The 19,436-nt window shown below is 40.7% G+C and overlaps 1 protein-coding gene across 12 annotated transcripts in view; it reads left to right on the top strand.

The window, feature by feature from the left end:
- The window catches only part of LOC128888529 (uncharacterized), a 382,487-nt gene that overhangs the window by 272,182 nt on the left and 90,869 nt on the right, over positions 1 to 19,436 (top strand). For all 12 annotated transcript variants that reach the window (XR_008460283.1, XR_008460284.1, XM_054145475.1 and 9 more), the window contains exon 5: positions 668 to 778. Coding sequence is in view for 10 of the 12 variants with exons in the window: in XM_054145475.1 (XP_054001450.1) it covers positions 668 to 778 (111 nt within the window). In the remaining 2 variants the exon portion in view is untranslated. The remainder of the gene's footprint in view (positions 1 to 667; positions 779 to 19,436) is intronic.

Genomic DNA, 19,436 nt, shown 5'->3' with positions numbered 1-19,436 from the left:
CCTAACGGTTTTAATGGGGAAAGTTTATCTCGAAAACAATTTTGTTGTGTAAGCTCTGTACATGGAGTGAAATCACCTCATCAAACTTTAGAGATCAGCTTTGTCCATTTCCCCTTATCCACCAGCATCGTCCAAATGTCTCTCTTAATCGTTTTGATAAATCGGTTTCGTGGTAGCTGTAACAATGCACGGAAACCGAGCTGGCAGTAGTTTCTGGCCGAAATCCACTAATCCGGCCGCAGAGAACATTCCTTCGAGAAGCAGGAGAAGCAATTACCGATGGGGCCATGAGCCACTCGACTTCGACGTGTATACATTCAATAACCAATTCCATAACAGAAAATGTTCCTGTCTGTTCATTCTCAATCTTCGTTCGTAATATGATAGAAATTTAAAAAAATCACAAATATTCGTTATATAAATAGCTATGAAAAGGACAATCTCGAAAAGGTTCATCAATAGTCATCAATAGTCTTCTTATCTAGTCAGAATATTTTTCCTATAGGAGGAATATTTTTCCTGGACGAGATGTCTCGTAGTTCAAATTGATTGCATTAGTGATATCTGATAGGTTGATGGAATAATTGAAGTATCTTCCTGATATTATTAAATTAAATTAGATGACATATTAGAACATTAGCTAACAGAGAATATTTTGTTGTTTCAGGAGAGTCTGGAGGAACGAGTGCAAGAATTGGAGCAGGCATTGCAAGCGGAACGGATCGCTGCGCAACGCGATCGAGCGACGATCACGAAACTGCAACGACAAATCAACAAGGTGAGTTTCGCTCTCCATGAATTTTTATTTCATTCTGCGAAAAGTATAAGAAGAATTCGCAGCTCTTTTCCTGCCCTTATCATTTGATAAATTAAGATAGAAATGTGCAATATTCTCAGAAATAATCTAACGTGACCATAGAAGTCCAAACCTAATTGCAATAATCGTAACACAACCGCAATTGCGCGCTACACTCGCAGAATGGCTTGAAAAATGGCATTCGTTGCCGGTCGAATGAAATTAATCAGAGTGAAACCGAGTTAAGACGCAATTAACGCGGCCAGTAATGACCGGACGATGCATGCTTGGCGGTGGGGGATTAATTACAGTCCCGTAATGGAATTACCGTAGCACAAAGCGGCGCAACATCAAAGACGAAGAAAAATGTAGCCGTTTGCTGAGTATACGGCTGTTGCATTTGACACGCCGTCTCGCGGGCTCGTATCAGATAACAGGATCCCTCCAGTAAACCCGAAGCAATGGGCTGCGCGCGTTCGCCTAACCGTAATCACGGTTCTCTCCTTTCCCGTGATTTATTCCGTGTTATGTCATTTCGGCCCACAATGCGCCTACCAGCGACTGTAATCGCTTTCGTCTGGGTTATCCAGACTGGTCTCGCGGAATCCGCTGAATTATCTCGCGCGCAGCATTGCGGGAGTAGGCGAACGAAAGACCAACACTCCTCTGATACGCGAGATTCTGACTGAAATTTCAACCGTCTCGGATTGGCTACTTTAACGATTAGTGGGGGACGTTTGAGGTAAAATTGGTAAGGTTCGTGGTGGTTGCAATTAAATATTTATTGTTTTAGGAAAACAAATTTAAGAAAGTGAGGGTGATTTAGAGGCATTTTATAATATATCAACATCCTCGCTTCATTTCAACGAAATGCTTTCTTTATACACTCTGAGTACACTTCCCGGTAGCATACCACAATTACAGAAGATCCTCAACCTAATTACCACCCTAATTAAAAATACATCTCCATTTAAAACACCAATAAAATTAAAAATCCCGAGACAAATTCCTTAGACATATTCTCCTCCACCTGAATGTTTACCCATGAAGAAAACGGCGAGACCAGGTCTTAGGCGAGCGCATAAATTCGCAGCCAGCGGCAGGATATCCCGAATAATCCCGTTTATTCCATTTTAATCTATTTCGGTGGGCGCGGCAGGGGTAGATTCGAAATTGTGGGCGAGAATCGCGCGCCACGGGAGAACAATGATCTACGACAGGGCCCGTTGTTGGCCTCTGCATCTGACGTAGAGATCCACGCCTTTCCCGCCATCCTCCATTTGCCAGCCTATAAAGCATCGCGACGAAAACAAGCCTTGGCAAAGAGTGGAAAAACGGAAAATACACCGCGGATGTAATCTCGCGTTGATTTATGCGCCATTTGTACGCCACCGCTGAGACCGATACTGGGGATTCGCGGAGCGTTCAAATTATTTATTCCCTATCGATGCAGCCCGCGATGAATCGAGCTTGAGCGACTCCGCGAGATTGATTGCCGCGAGTTCCAATTGAAAACGCCGCGAGATGGATTGCCGAGTGTGGAGAGAATAGCTTTCATAGAGGGGCTATTTAGTCCAAGGGTAAGGTGTATTTTTTTCGGGGATAGTTTTTGATATGATGAATTATTGGCCACTACCAGGCTGGGGTTGTTGAATTTAATTTGAATTGTGGTGTGGGTGTTTTAGATTCCAGGCGCAAGTTTGTTCCTCCGTTCTGTAATTTTTGAGCAGGAATTCGAACCCTAACCTGTACCGGGTTCCGGTACTTCGTATTATCAAATAACCCATCTAACCAGGTAACACAAGACATCTGTAACCCGAGTAACCCGGTTAACCCGGTTGTATGCGCGTTATAATAATACAGTAAAAACCAGTTATTACCATGGTTCTAAACGGTAATCAATTTTATTTCAATATTGTCTGTTTTCTACTCTACTGTCCATCCGCGAGAAGAAGGTCATGCAAGTGCTTACATTTACTTGTATTTACTACTCGTTTACTGTACTTGTGTAGCAGAACGGGAACGTAAACACTTGCCCAGCCCTTTCCTTGCGGACGAATAGTACATGTATTGGCATAAACAGTCACTTGAAGGAATCCCTATTTTGACTGGACATGTTATGAGTTTTGTGGGAACCCCAACACTAGCAACTGTGACAACCGAGCGAATGATAAACATTCGGCAGTCTTGCCTTAGAACGTGTAGTGAACGTGTGTGTCCTACATTCATTATACACTCGTACACTTTAAACAATCTAGTTTCATTTGATTTGATTATTGCTTGTAAGTTCACATATCTTTGACTTGTCTGGATATCTAGGATGTCTAGGATGTCTTCTTCTACTAGTAACCCACTCCGAGCAGGTTAACCCGCTCGTCCTACAATTCAAGAACCGTTCTTTCGTGGTTAGTATGGGTTAACCTCCCCTTCATTAACCGGGTTTGGGTTAGGGTTCAGCAGCGTTTCGAATCCTTGTTTTTGAATATGTTAGCTAACGTCAAACGAGCCTGTTAAATTTAATTTAAATCGGGGTTTGTGTATTTTAGATTCCAAAAGTGAATCCGATAATTTTTGAGTACGTTGAATTATAGGTATCAGAGAGGTTCATCTATTCAATTTAATTGTAATCGTGGCGTGTTTCTTTTCGATTATAGTATGTACATTGCAGTATCCACAAGTCGAAGCAATATTTGAAAGGGTTGCTATTATGCTACATCTTTCTAAAGCGAAAACTCTGGAAGTTTAAAGGAAGTAGGTGGAACGCAGAGCTCGATCGAGAGTTCCTCGGGTCACGAACACCGACACAATTTTCGGTGGCACGCGAGGGTACCACTTTTGCAGATCGGATCTACCGAATTTCCATCCAAATTGGAAATCAGCGCGAGAATTAGAGAAATTCGTTTCTTATCTCGGCACGCGGAATATAGTCGTGGCTAGACTTCGTCGTTTCCCTCCCAACAATTTCTATTTAAGCCGCGATACTCCCTCTGGAATAGGTAAAATTTCAATCTCTCGGATTAAAATTAGAAATTTTCGTGCTGAGCTAGACTGACATTGGAATTCGTACGATATACCTCCCTCGGTGAAGTTTCTAACGAGAATCTGTCTGTCAGTGTATTAAATCATACCGAAACGGAGTAAAAGACTTGATTCTGAAAATTATTTCAACCCCGAAGTGGAAGTTTCTTTAGATAAAAATTGTAATAAAAATCACTCTTGTTAATTGAGTCATTTACTATTTTAAGTATTGTAAATATTGATTTGTGTACTGTGCGCTAAGAAAACACAGGAAACTGTCATCCGACAACTTAGATAATCTAAAGAACAAAGTAACATTATTCTTGCAACATAACCTAATAAAATAAACTGGTGAACTCTACTATAAGTGCATAAAATGCATATAAATCAAATTCTCTTTTAATCGCAGTATATAATCTGTTTTTAAACGTCTGAAGTCTGCCCATTCCTTTTCCATAAGGAAAGTCTGACTCAATAGACACCAGCCTCAGGGTAAAAAGAAATGTTGCTTCACCGAGGATGGTCTTAAAGATTATAAAATCGTTCTACAGTGATAAGAAAGTACACAAAAGACCGGCTTCAATTAGATTCCGTTTTTTTTTTTTTTTTTTTACATCCCCGTCTCGGATTATCCTTAGCCGCGAATCCATCGCCAACTTTTCTTCGTAACGCTGTTCACCGAGAAGAAGAATAAAAGAGAAGTTTAAAGGAAGTCTTCTCTCGTGACTGTCGATAAGAGAGTTTCCCCGTAACTTCCTCGAGAATTCCACCGACGTTATTCAAATTTTCGCATACCTCTCCGCGTAGGAACGTAAAAGGCTGCTTGGAAGCATTTTTAAACGTTCTTCCATGACAGCATTCAAATTACCTTGAAGTTATTCGAAGGTTCTTCTGGATTTATAGAATTATTGGATTTAATTTCAAGGCCATTGGAACATTTTTATTGGTGGTAAAAAATGATCGTGTCACCTTTCGATTGCATGTTAGATTTGAAAGTGTTGAATTCCTTTTGTAGAATATTATTTTGACTCTTGATTCATCTTTCGTTATCGTTGTATAATTCATTTGTAAGGTCAGAAATAATGTGCTATGTAGGGTTAGATGGTTCGTTTTTTATCATTCTGACAGTATTTCGCAGCATATGGCGCCTTTTCGTTAAGTCAGAGAAAGGGGTTGCCAGGATCGAAGGGTGGGAGCCATAACGCGCGTAACTTATTTTAACGCCACTCGAGCAACACGCGTACCGTATTCGAGGTGGTTGTCGAGGAAATGGCCTATTATTTGTAATGAATACAGGGCTTGCGAGATAAAGTTGCTTGGGGTGGAGATCGGAAGGGGTCAGATCAGATGGAAGGGTTATTCAATCATAATTCTGAATCTTCAGAGCTGCACATTAAGTAGACACCCTTGTGCACGCAAACTGCATGAAGTCTACTCGATCCTCCTTCGTTCGAGTTTCATATTTCACACGGTTCACATTGAACCGTTCATTGCACAAATCGATTAACTTCATAAAACAAAAAATTGAGAAATGCGATCGATATGACCTATGAAATAAATTATTTATTATTCATTTGTAAAAAGAATTTTTAATTGTGTCAATCTTTATTATTCAGAAAAGTTATTATAAACATAAAAAGTTGACTATACCAAGTGCTTTGATAATTAAAGATTTTTCAAAAAGTGAAGTTAATCGATTTGTACAGTGAACGGCTCATTTTATAATCAAGATTCATATTAACGAAGAGCATAATTGCTTCTAAGCTAAAATTTGCCCAATAAAAAAAAATTCCAAATAATTCTGGTACGAACTAAGGGACTAATTAAACACGTTGCTTCATCTTCGAGAATATTCGATCTAAAGAAAAATTAAACCCAAAATCATCACTTTAATTCCTTCCAAAATTCTTAGAAAATTCTTGCAACTGAAATTTCATCTCACGACATCGGTCAGTCGTTTAAACGAACTATAATTGCCAACAATTAACGTTTCGAACAATCGTCCAGCCTCGAATTACCCCCTTCGAAGCAAGGCCCTTTGTCCTTCATCGCATTTCGTCCGGGCGAAGGCAAATATTTTCGCGTGCTCGAAACGGACAAGGCTGATTCATTAGTCGAAATATAATGAACTCCAGAGACGGCGGGTCCGATTCAACGCACTTTGTATATTCCGCCGAAACGAGAAACGAGACAAAGCGCATTCTTCGCGAATTAACCACCCGTGAAAGTGAATTGAAACGAAGGACAGGGCCTGCGCGGCCGACCCTTAACGAAATACCATTTCACGGGGCCGATATTGTTCTGCGTGAATTCTTGGCGAAATGCTAATGCGACGAGTGTATTGCCAATTATGTGCACCGTTTACTTTCGTTGGTAACTTTCCCTCTTGATAGAATCGCCACCCTCCATGCACGGAAAATTCCTGTTTGCGTTATCGGGTTTAATTCGTTTCGCGAGTACGTTACTGCGGGAGGTGCCATTGTTTATAATAATATGGATTTTAGGGGAAGGGTGATTTACATTTTTTGATTGGGAAATTTTTTAAGGGACGTTTTTGTCTGTAGATTTTACCTTCTTCAGATTCTGTAGATGAAATTCTTACTTTAGGAATTAAAACAAGGGGGAACGATAAATGTTAGGGAATGTTGGTACGACATACTATATTCTTGAGAAGAAGCATTTTTCAATTGTATACAAAAATATTTCACCTGATACTAAATTCAATAATACTAAATTCAAAAATGAAAAATAAACGAAGAATCAAAATTAAAACTAGTAAAAGGTGTCCCTAAAAATGAGTTCAGAGTACGAACCAACTTTCTAATTCAAAATCCAGGAAGCTAAACGTTTCAGGCCTACTTTAGAAATCGCTGGCAATTATTCCCCGTCTCTACGCTACGATCTTTCCTCCTAATTAATGCCAACCACAATGACAGGAATTTCGCGGTCTAGCAAAGTGTTAAGTGTAAATCATCGACGTAAGAATTATTTTTCGACAAAACATCGCGGAAGTGGTGCTTAAACGCGCCGCCGCCGGTATCATTATCGCCTCTGCAGATACCGTAAAGTGCACCTAGCATTAAGCCTCTAAAAGATTTTCGATGTTAGTCATCTATCACCCGCCTAGCAGTTATCTCGGATAAATGAACGCCGGATACGATGATTTATGAAAATAACTGTGATTCGAAGCGAGGGAAATTTTAATACCGCGAACGATAGCATCGACGTATTTGCATTTTCCAAGGAACTGCGCGTTTGACTTCACCTTAGGTCAAAGGAAAGTGTCTGGGACTCGTTTCTGTTAACGTTTTAGCTGGAAGACTAATTAGTATCGACGAGTCGCGAGTGGAAGCCTCGAACCATATAAATTATCTGAAGAGGAACATAAATTAAAGCGTACAGTGCTAAAAACGTTTTAATAGGCTGTGGTTAAATGTTAATAACGTGTTATGGTGTATAAATATTTTAGTACCAGCGATGTAACGTAAAGTGATAGTTACTTATTAATTGGGTCTAAGGCTTGTAACTAATTTGAAGTCTAATTGATATTTATTGATCATTTTTGACTCAGTACCTTAGTGGCTCATTTGTTATTTATAGTAGAACTCATATAAACAAGTTAATGATGGAGTTTTACATAATTTTTTGCAAATTAACACCCAGACATTGGAATCATTTCTTATTAATATTAATTCCAATTCCAATTATTTTCAAATTATTTTCAAATTATTTTCAAATTATTTTCAAGCCTCTTCGATTGCTTCAAAAAATTTAGAGTAGAATCCTTGGATTCATTATGAGTTCAACAAGTTTTTTCAAAGTTTTAACTAACCTAACTCGCATACAACAAGCTAACTGTACTCGTTCACTTTACTTGTTCAACCTAATCAAACCTCGTCCTTGTAAAAAGTTCCACGCGAGCCGGAGAATTAACAGAATCCAGTTACGCATAATTTTCTAATTCTCTGAGGCATCGTTTCAAAGGGTAGTTAAAAATAAAGCTGTTACGGTCATTTCGGCGAGCATGGGCGCCGCGTATGCAAATATCCGCGATTCGGAAGCAGAGACGAGAACGACTCTGTTTTAACTGCCGTCGCGGCGGTATGCGATTTCTTTTCATGTGCCTCCCTCCTTCCCCCCCCCCCTCTCACCTTCATATTAGTCGTTATTTTAGCGGTGTTTTAGTCTAGCCTCGCTAAATTAATATCATTACAGTTTTCAAGAAAATTAAAGCCTTTGTGAGAGGTGTACAAAGTAACAGTGGTAACTAATCGCTAATTACTCCTTTCTTACCTAATTGTGAATATTTCTGAGGAGCCGTGTCTTTCAAACATTTTACAAGTTAACTTGAATTTAAATAACATGAAAATTATATTAATCATGTTCCTTACTAACACAGAACTATATTTTTTTCAAATTATATTTAGAAAACATTAAAAGACATTGTATTTATTATGGAAATTAGAATTGCAACTTAAAAGGGGGTTTTTCGTTTCGGAATGTAAAGTAAAGATGGCACGCCGCGCGGCTCGAGAAGCTTGTCATTTCCTGAAGAATTTTTACGATCCCCGCACGAGCGCCTCGCTCTAATGAACTGCACGCGTCACGTTAATTAAAGCGTTTAATTAGAATTCTAAGTAGCGCCCGTAACACGCGTAAATACAATCCGCGATGAAAGTCAAATAAAAAGTAACGAATACGCGCGAACATAGATATAAATTTCTCTGCGCGACTAGAGGTTAAGGAGATTCTCCGTTAACGACTGCTGTTAATTAATTCTCGTTATGAGCCGGTATCTAGAAACTTAATAAATGAAAATTGACGCGGCTAAGACACCGAGGGGGCATGACGGAGGATATAATTAACAAGCGCGTGCGATTACGCAATAAAAATTGGGAAAAAGACGAGTTTACACCAACTAGATCGGGTTACGAGTGATTAATCATTTTGAATGGTGGTCATCTAATAGAAGCTACAGAAACAAGATATCGACATCGAACTATACTCAAATATATATGATGAAAAGCATAAATATTTGAAATATACAAAGTATACAAAATAAAATACACTTCATAAAGTTAACAAGAGAAACAAACTTTAATTTAAACATTTCTGTATTTTAATTGTGCATATAAGTATATACATGTGCAATCGAATAATAATCCGCAGTACCACCTCAATTTTCTTGTCTTACCTTATCCAAAATCTTCGTCATCACTGAACACCAATACACTAATTCTCGCACCCGGACAACTTTTATCATCCCCACCCATTAATAATAAAACACATCGTGAGAATGTAAACATGGAAACGTGCATGCCCCGAATACATCCAAGCTATACCTTTATTAACGCAGAAGTGATCTCGCATGTCCAGAATTCATGAAGACCGGCCGTAAATGATAAAATCGTTCAAAAGAACTTGCTCCACAGATACGTTTAGTAACCACCACCGGCAACGGCATCGCGCAGATAATAAATAAACAAAAATACCCTATCCCCTGCGAGACACGAATACGAAAAACGCCTAGGTTCCTCGTCGCGTCTCCGAGAGGGGGTTAAAAAATGTTAAGTCCACGAGAGAGGGAGGAAGAATACTCGTTGGATAAGTATGCAGCGCGCGTCTGGGTTGAAAAATCTGAAACGCGAGAGGAACAAAGAGGATCGGTTGTAAAGGATTCTGGGCCGCGAGGAGTGGAAGCAAAGAGGTGCACTCTGGGTTCGAAACGCATTCCTTGCTATCTGTCGCGGCATGCAAAACAACGGAATAAACAAGCAATAACCAGGAGCATTTCATTCCGACGCGACGGGGAGGCTTCGTCTTCGGTTTTCGTACGCAGCCCTCGGCTTCCTTTTCCGCCATTTCTCGCCACCTTGGTGCTTTATTCCGAGATAAATACCGTGTTGAGCTTACGTTCGAAGCCTCCTTTGCTCCTTTTTCACGTGCCAAGCCGTTGCGACTTCAGCGAACCAAGATTGATGCCTTTGTTGCACGGGTTTAAAGGCATCCCTTAAAATTACTTGAGAAACGAATCGCTTTCGGGATTTTGAGAAAAGTAAAGTGTGTGGGATGAAAGTACTTGTTGAAGGGTATTTGGACTTTATTGGAATTACTACAAAAAATTTGTATTGGGTATTTTATTGAAAGTTTTCTATTATATACACTTCTGTTCATAAATATGTAGACACCCACTAACTTCAATGAATAATTAATATACACCATAAATTTTAGAAATAATAAACTTTGAGTTTAAGTATTAGGTTGTCCCAAAAGTTTCTCTCGCTTTATTAATAAGTAATGCATGCACAATATTTTATGTTTTATGTTACATTACTGAATTGTGCACGATTCATTTTGCTTCATTACTGTTACAACATGAATATCTATGAAATTAGATTGTCTATTTATATAAACACGACCATATGAAATAATTGATTGCAACTCGCGAAGGAAACTTTCGGGACAACCTAATATATACCATATTGCTTACAGAAATAATTCTTTCCAACATATCTTACACTCAAAAATTTATTCTCTCGTGAACTTATGTAATATATTCTTAAGTGAAAAATATTCTAGAACACGCTTAAATTCCCTCATCCAAAAATCTATCCCAATATTCTTAACCAAATACCTCAAATAACGACCATAGTAAACACCAGAATGGAAAGAGGAATTGCCAGAAGTCAGAACTTTGTAATGTCCTGTAATAAATAAAATAGCGATGAATCGCGCTCAATGACCCGAATTAAATGCAAGTTGGAGTCGTTAACGGTAGGAAGGGAGTATGGTAAATTCCCTAGGACGGATTATGCTACCTGTGTCTCGTGACCAACGAAGGAATTCGTCGAAGCGTCGCCAGTGTGATTTCCCTTCGGTCCATTTGCAATCGGAAACGGCCTTAACTTTCCTGCCGTTTGCGGCAATGCGTTCCATTAACCTAACTGAGAAGCGAAGGGGAGACCTCGCGAGCGGAAGGGAAAGTATCAGGACGGAGGGTGAGTTTTAAGAAGAGCCGGAATCGCCTTCACGGCAGACTGGCTCCCTGTCCGAGTTCCTTTCGCTGAGAGTCGGCGCCATTGCAGCCGAAGAAGCTTCCCTTCAGCTTTGCCCTCGAACAATGGGAGCAATTTTTTAGACAAACCCTCGCGGAAGTGCGTTTTTTCGGGGATCGATCGCGACGCTTCGAAGCCGGATGCCAGGAAATTCGGGACCGAAAATACAGCCTGTAGTGTCGGGAGAAGGAAAGATCAGTTTTGGGAGGAATTGTTACTTTTGGGAGTTGGACGCTTGAGTCAGCTTTTTTTTAGGTTTAAAGTTTGCTATTAGGAAGAAAAAATCACGAAAGTTGGGTGAAATTAGTTAAATCAGCGAAAGTGGTGCCGATACTGTAATAATTTTTTTATTTTGATAGTAGAAGGGTGTTAGAAGTGAAAAGATAACTTTGAGGAATTTGAAGAATTTGTTCACTTATTTTGAATAATAGCATGTACGCCTAATGACAAAAGAAAGTTTTCAAGATAACTTCCTGAAAGTACGCTTCATAAATCCACTTGGCTCTGAATATCAAAAAGAAATTTCTTCGTCTATTACTTCGCTACTTTACCCTTCCGCTAAATAAAATTGCGAACCACGTCTTAGCTCAATAGGTCAGCAAACATTTTTCACGTTCGACGGACGAGAACCATTGCTGATAAGCCCTCGACAACAAAGTTAAATTTTCACCACTTCCTGGCTTCCCACGCTCGCGGATAGCGATCGTTGAAAAACGTCTACTCCCGAAGATCGTAGATAACCGCGAAAAGTGGGTCACCAGTTTCGAGGGAGTATCCCTTATCCGTCGAAGCTGGCTCCCGTTTACGTGCTTTAAAGCAACTTTATGGACAAGCTCGAAATTCGAGCGAAGCCCGATGGCCGTTTTACGCACGACCAGGACGATATCGGCGAAAAATGAACTTACGAACGGTGAAATGGGCCGGAGAAATGGAAAAGGAAGGAACTGGGTGTATCGAATAGGGGATAGATAAGATACCTTACCATTCGCGCCGAAACACGACAGAGTTATACGCGTGAGGAGGAGCCACTGAACGTGGTTCGTAAAAAATCCGTAATTCTTTCGCGGGATGGGTACCTTTGTAAACGTTCGAGGGGCTTGCCAGGTTTGGAAGATTTAAAGTAGGATTTTTGTTTGACAAAACGATTGAGTCAATTGTTGTTTATGTGTAACCAATTCGTTTGTTAGGTTGATTCTTAAGTTTCTATCGGCTCGTGTAACTTTCAGGTCATATGCTAATATGTCGACTTTTTAACGAATAATTTTAGACTTTAGAAAATATATGTAAAATTTACATATTTTATGTTGAAAATTTGAGAACTATCATTTAACCGAACGTGGTAGGTTTGGCGTTAATATTTTTATTCTGAAAAAATACGGGCAATATGTAGATTGCACAAACAGGAATGAAAAGATCAAGTGACCACTTCTGCCTCAATTTACATCCTCGATAGCATCCCTAGTGCTCAGTAATCAGTATCAAGGTCAATTGCTCTCTCTCTCTATGGCAACTTAAAAAATCGAATCCCTCCACTAGCGAACTGATGTAGCTCGTAGACACCAAAAAAGCCACTCGCCAACTCCCCGAGCAACGTCAAAAACTTAACTGATCGCAGAACATGGATGTTCGTTGCAGCTGTTCGGACTTTTGCGTTCGGACGTTGTACTACGTGTCCTTAACAGTGCAGATACGGCTGACAAGGGGTGGGTTGGGTACGTGGTCAGGTTGCAGGATTCGGCCAGAAACTGATATATGTCCGTGGACGTGGCGGTCGTCCTTAAGGGCCGAAGATAAACTTAATTGAATGGCTCGGTCCCGGCGCGAACTGCCGTTTTGTCGTCCGGTTTTCCTCGTTTCTGGTCAGAATCGTAGCGGCGCGCTTCCCTATCGGGGTGATTTACGCCGTCCTTGGTCCGATCGCGTGTACTAAACGCTTTGGATCCTTATACGTTATGAGCTGGGTAGGAAAAGTCTAGGCGCACGTGGACCACGCTTCGACGCCCGATCCATCCTGGTGAATATAAATCCCCTGTTAATGGAAAACGTCGTCGAACCCGGCTCGATCACACGATTGCTCGTATTTTCTTCTATTCCGTGCGATTGATCTTCTTAGACATTTGTATTCCCTGGTTATTCTCACGGTTGGGACCTTGGCCTCGAGGGACAGTGGAGTGACGGTCACGTTTGACAGGGGATGTCGTCGTATTGTTTCGAGGTTGAGTGCTCGGTAGTGCTCTACAGATGTGATGTTTGAGTGATGTTTGTAGTTGGTAGGAATCTTGGTGCAGAGAATAATAGTATTGTCTTTCCTCTTGGATACATTAGGCGAGGTTTAGTTAGCAGACAGTGTCTCAAGCGTGGTGATATTAATTCTTTAAATATTCTATTAACACGTTGATCACCATATACGTATGGGTGACAGAGATTTTCACTAAGGAATTAAGAAACTAATTAAAGAAAACATGTCCGAAACAAAATTTTAGCTTCACACGTATTTTCATGAGTACGTCTGGCACTGAAAGTGTTAAACTAGCCAATAATTGGAAGATATCAATCGATTAATAACTTACGTCTAAGGCATTATATTATAGAGGAAGTAATGTCATCCATTTTACATTAAATTCAGAAAAAAACATTTTCAATAAGCTTCTATTTTTAGGCAATTATATAATCACCGTCGTTAACAGCAGCCCTTTGTCATCTAGTGTGCAAAATTTTCAATGCCACAGCGCCATAAAACGAATAAATAACCGTGGACCCAAATATCCCTTCCCATCGTCCACCATAATTAAATCCGGTTCAAGAATTTCATAATTAAACATTTCAGCCACGTTTTTGGGGGAATGTGTCCCACTCGTGAAAGAGACAAAACCGCACTGTCCTCGCTATGTGCGTCTTCTGTGTCTATACACGCGTGTGTATGTTTGTCCGTGGCTTGTGGGTGCGTGGCGCCGTCGCGACGGCCAGTTTTCCACTCCGAAAAGCCCAGAAGCCGTGCTGACGGGAACGAGCGTCGCAGTACGTGGCTAGGTTCTTTAACCTTTGCGGAGGAACCTTTATTGGAAGCAAATTGCGAGAGCCGCGACCATCTCGGGGGCGGGCCGTGCGGGATGAAAGTTATCGATCACGCGGGAACGAGCGCGACGTTACGCTTCATTTTACGTTCGATAAAGATTAGAACGCCTGTTGGAAATCGCGATTCTCCGCCGATTTTCGTCCGGGATGGGGAAACGAAACGACGAAACTTGCCGGCGGTTGGGTTGTTCAATTGCGGATGTTTTCCATGGCAGAGACGAGAAAGATGGCGATGGTCAAGGATTCGGTACTCTGTTTTGGGTTATTTTGCGGGTTTTTGTTGGATTGTTCCAGGTGGTAAAATGGAGAGCTGGTAGAATGATGGTAGAGTACTGGTGAACTTTGAGGGAGGAAGAAATTCGTGGTTGGAGATGAAAGAAAATATTGGAGTCGTTAGTTGTTTATTTATCTGTTTTATTTAGATTAGTTTGCTGCATAGGCTGCAATTCATAGTTTTTGGAGTTGATTGACTAGTGATTGAAGTTTAGGATGATTAGTTTGAGGTTTGACGAATGAATTTGTCTCCAGAAAAATTCTTTTATAACTGTGTAGAATGTTTTAAAACTCTGTATTTGGGAGTAAATATTCGAGTAGTTATTTATTCACCTTCTCATTTTGTACGTTATGCTATCAGAAATGAACTATTTCATCAAAATATTCTTTAAATATCTTAAACTACACCTTTCAATAATTCTTTTCCTAAAAAAAAATAATACCACTCATAATTAAACTGAAACAGGAAATACAAATCACAGTGTCCGAATTAAAGAAAACATGAATGAAAATTGTTTCAATACACACAAATATCTCTCCCCCCATGAACTAAACTTTATTCACCCCAAATCTAGCATAAATTATTCGGGTCAAGATTGACCCCCGTCTCTGAAACGAAACCTCTCAAATTTCGAATACATTTACAGGAACCCGCGCTCTGATCTGCCGTCACGTGCTTACCGTCGAAATTGTCTCCCTAAACGAGAGTCGGGTTAGTTCAATTACCGTTCCAGATTGCTCGCCGTCGCCGTTTATGGTCGATCATACGCTGGTGGCGCAGTTCGAGCTTCCTCGGACGATTTGGATGGTCCAACTGTTTCCCTTTTATCGCGCTCTTGCCTCGTCCGACTCGTGAATCGCCGAAAATTATATCAGAGGCAAATAAAAGCGAATAAAAATTAAATCTACGCGAGGTTCGAGCGTGTTTGGATAACGAGCAACGCGTGAAAAATTCGAGAATCGATCGTGCGCGACGAGGATCGTTCTTTGTTGGCAGGGAATCATCATCGATAAAACGCGAGGCAGTCGGAGTTGTATGGATCTTGGACAATCGCGGCGTAATGAAATAATCGATAATCAAAATATCGCTGCGCGGGCACGTTGAATGGCAACAGAGAGTGTTTCGTTTGCGGAGATGTTTTGGAATACAGCGGATGGGTATAATTAACGGTTAAATGCGCCCATTCACGAGCAATTGCGATTTATTCTGCGGCACGATGATTGTGCTGCGTAACGGAATGCTTAATGATCGTTCTTTAGTGATTTCGTTTTACGGTACTCGTGAACCGTAGTTGCGGTGTTTGTCTAGGTTGTCTGGTAGAACATTATTAATCTCAATGGTGGGCTTTATTGCTCATTGGATAAATAATCTTGTGCTGCAAGTAGGAGTGATTTATTACTTGAATAGGGAATACAATGAATTTCATAGATAGATAAATTCATTTAACTGATAGATATATTCGTGATTTTTTTATTTAAATTGTATGGTAGGATTTTGTTCAATAGCAAGTGATTAAATTGTTTGTTCGTGTATTGAAAGTTCGTTCAATGTCAATGAATATGAATGCTATATCAAGAATCGGGTCATTTGTATGATATATCAATGATAGTGTGCTTGTGTCATTAAATAATTAATAGTTTGAAAGAAGCATTCGAGGACAATCACTGACAGTTAATTCAACTGCTCGAAGAAAATTGTTCGAATAATAAATACATTGATATTTTTTAAAATTTAATTTGGAAAATCAGGCTTCAAAGGGTTAATTGGAAAGTTTGTGGTTTATATTTTTGGTAGGTCCAACGTATCATCGGTATTATCCTTGAAAATTTTCTGACAACTCCATTATTTCATTCGGAACATTGTGTTCTACCATTCCACGCCATTTCAACAATCTCACCCATACAATCTCCTCTTACAAATTAGCCAACCATCCGCATTGTTTCCACGTCGTTAAAATTGTTTTCTTTAGACATCTCTGCGCGACTGACAGCGCCGAAAACGTGGACGAACGTCTCCCCGGAGGGTGGCGCGATGAATAATTCCGCGTAACCGTCTTGAATGTCAGCGGAGCGGAGCCCTTTGTCGGTAAGCGATGCAAATCACGGCTGCTGGCGTGTATCGCGAACGGTCGCGGTTTCATCCGCGATTTTAACGTCCTCCGTGGGTCGGATCCGCGACTACGCGGGGTAACATCCGGTTTACGCCCCCGCGGACTGGCCCGCGGTGTAATAATGATTATCCCGTCGTCCTGCGCATTAAAGTTACGACTTCCTTTCGCCTGGCAGCGACTTTGCCCGGCGTATCCACGGTCCGTCGGGACCTGGGGGACTTATTAACGGAAGATGAATTCATTTCTTCGATGATGTATGAGGCCGCCATCTATTTCGATCAGGAAATTTAATGCGGAACGGCGTCCAGGACTTGACGGATGGGAACGCATTGATCACGCGCGTGCGTGCGCTTACAGGACCTGGCACGGTGTTATCGGTACATTGTTGCGGAGTGTTCGCGATACCTTTTTCGCTATTAGTTAATGGATGTCCTTGGATGATCTAGCGCGGGCGTTCGTGGTTATGTTATCTTGGTAAAGTTGAATTTGGAGGGCTCCTTATGTTTCATTAGGTAATTCGTTGATGTATTTGGTACTCAGGGGCTGTAGCGCTATTTTTTAAAGCTACAGTACGGCCTTAGCAACCCCGAAGTACCCGAGCTAGAGGGAGGCTATTAGATGGTGGATGGAGAGCTAGTAAAATAGTGGTTGAATACTAGTCGAGTTTTGGGGAAGAAGTATTCTTGCGACTGGTACGTCTAAAGCTTATTAGAATCTAGGTTCTAGAGGTTTCCAGGAGTTTAGAGGGTTCTCGAGATATCAGAAATAAAATTTGATGTGTGTAGTGACGTGAACATCAGCGGTCGTGAATGTGTCAATTCATTTTATAGCGAGCCCTAATTCTTTCGCACATCGATTGCTCCATAACATATTGGACCCATCGCGGACTCCGTGTATGGACTCCTGAATTAATTACTTTAATTTCGTTGCATAGCAATTGCTCCATCATTCATTGAAGATTGCAAGCACAAAGTACCGAGTCAATTTATTTGATCGAAGATCTCAAACATATTCTTCTCAATAAATTAATCGAGAATGAAACCTTGCTTTCCTTGCAAATCGATAGCTTCGTAAATAACCAATCGATTACCCCAAGCCCAAGCTCTTCAACGATTCAACGCAAGGCCCTAATTCCCTCTCGCATCGACTTCCGTGTCAACCTCCGGTCACAGAGATCCTTCCCCAAAGAATTGAACCCGATTTCCACCTGAGAAACGTAGCCTCGCCGCTTAAATTTTCCCTGAGGGTGCCTCCATCGACGTCGATCGTGCTTCTCAACTCGACGGACATCTCGACACGCGGATCCTCACCGACGAATCCCAATTTTTCGCTTACACGGGCCACGTGTTCGTTACCTCGAAGCCCGCCCTATCAGCCGAGCGTTTCCTCGCGATAACAATGGGGAAACGATAACAGGCGCGAGCGTAGCTTTCGCGCAACACGTGCATAACGAGCCGGAGACTGGGTGGCGTTGACGTATCGCGGATATTTGCATGGGGCCGTAATTTATCTCGGATGTCTCCGCAAAGTGAATCTTAGAATTGCTCGCGGCCGTAGTCGTCGACGTGTAGCGAAGGGAAGGGGAATGAATCCTCATCAGTCATTCATTCCCGCGGGAGCCACCTACGTAGACGCGGTTTTCGTGCCAGTCAACCCTCCTTTCCAGTCAGATTCCTTAACGATTATCGATTAAGAGTCTCGAGGAGGATGACCAGAAATGTTTGAGAGGGAACTTTACGTGCTTTCATGGTGACAGACATCTCCTGGCGATCTTTATCGCCTGGTCTCCTGGCTGGACTTCCCTGGGGGTTAATTACTGACAGTGATACCGATCATCCTGTTCTTTGGAAAGGCTCTTCCAGGTGTTCTTCATGTTTTGTTAACTGGGCAGGCGAAGCAGTGGTGCTGGTAGGAAAAGTGAGTTTTAAGGAGAGAAGTGTCGTTTGTTCGGAATGAATCTCACGGTTGAGAATCTTGTTGTTTAGGGTGAGTTAGGATCTTCGTTGATTTTGTAAATTTATTTGAAAAATTTTAGTTTAAATAGTAGGTATTACTTGTGGAGGTAGACAAAATAATATAGGTAATTGTATTATTATACAAGCAAGCATTGTTTATTATTTAATATGGTAGTATGAAATTATATATAGAAAGAAATTAGAATTTCCACGAATTTGTAACTTCATTTGAGAAATTTTATTTTAAATAATTCATGAAGACAAATCAATGTTGTTCATTAAAACATGGACCATCATAGTTTATTCTTTGACGTGTTCCTCTTCAGGCTAACAAGTATAAAATTGGATTTAAAAAGTCAGTAGAAGTAATAACCAAAGGAGCAATCAATTGCTCTCTATTTTTTCTAACCAGAACTTATTCATTCAGTTAGTGACAATAGAAAAATGATATTACCGTCGAAAATGTCTACTTTGTGCGGTTCAAGGTTATTTCATTAGGCACTTTCATTAGAACGCTCTTCAGAGTATTCAAATTTTTGCGAAGAGACTCGCAAGGCCGTATTCTCCAACTCTGACCACAATTTATATTCAAACAGATTCAAATCTAGGCGCTCGGGGGGTGGGGGAGACGTTCCTCGGTTGAAATGAACTTTCCGACATTATTCCGTGGCCACTCTTTAATTGTTTCTGCTTTGTGAACTGAGGCGAATTCATATTGGAGAGTCTACTTTTGAAAAGATAATATCCAGGAAAGATATGTCCCGAAGTAAAATGCGAGGAAGGTTATTGCAGCTTGGAAAAATTTCTTTTCAATTGCAACATGACTATTCCGATCGATAACCAAGAATTACATTAGAATATGAAACTTCATCATAGCAGAACTAGATCAAATGATATAAAATGAAAAAAAAAATTGATTTAAAACTTTCCACAGCTGGGAAAAATTTTGTTTTCATTTCGACGTGAATATTCTAACCCATTTCCAAATTGATAACCGAGAATGTTCGAGCACGAGGGTCGTGTCTCTTTTCGAGTAAACAAAAGCTCGACACGCACCATAAACATGCAAAAACCAAATTCCTTCGAGGATTTCCTCGAGCTTCGCACGATTGCGTACTCGTCACTGATTGGCCACGAGGATTCACGTGATCTA

Source organism: Hylaeus anthracinus, unplaced genomic scaffold, assembly GCF_026225885.1.
Source record: "Hylaeus anthracinus isolate JK02 unplaced genomic scaffold, UHH_iyHylAnth1.0_haploid 11994, whole genome shotgun sequence".
In the NCBI taxonomy this organism is placed as follows: Eukaryota; Metazoa; Arthropoda; class Insecta; order Hymenoptera; family Colletidae; genus Hylaeus; species Hylaeus anthracinus.
This window is presented reverse-complemented; position numbering and strand designations above follow the sequence as displayed.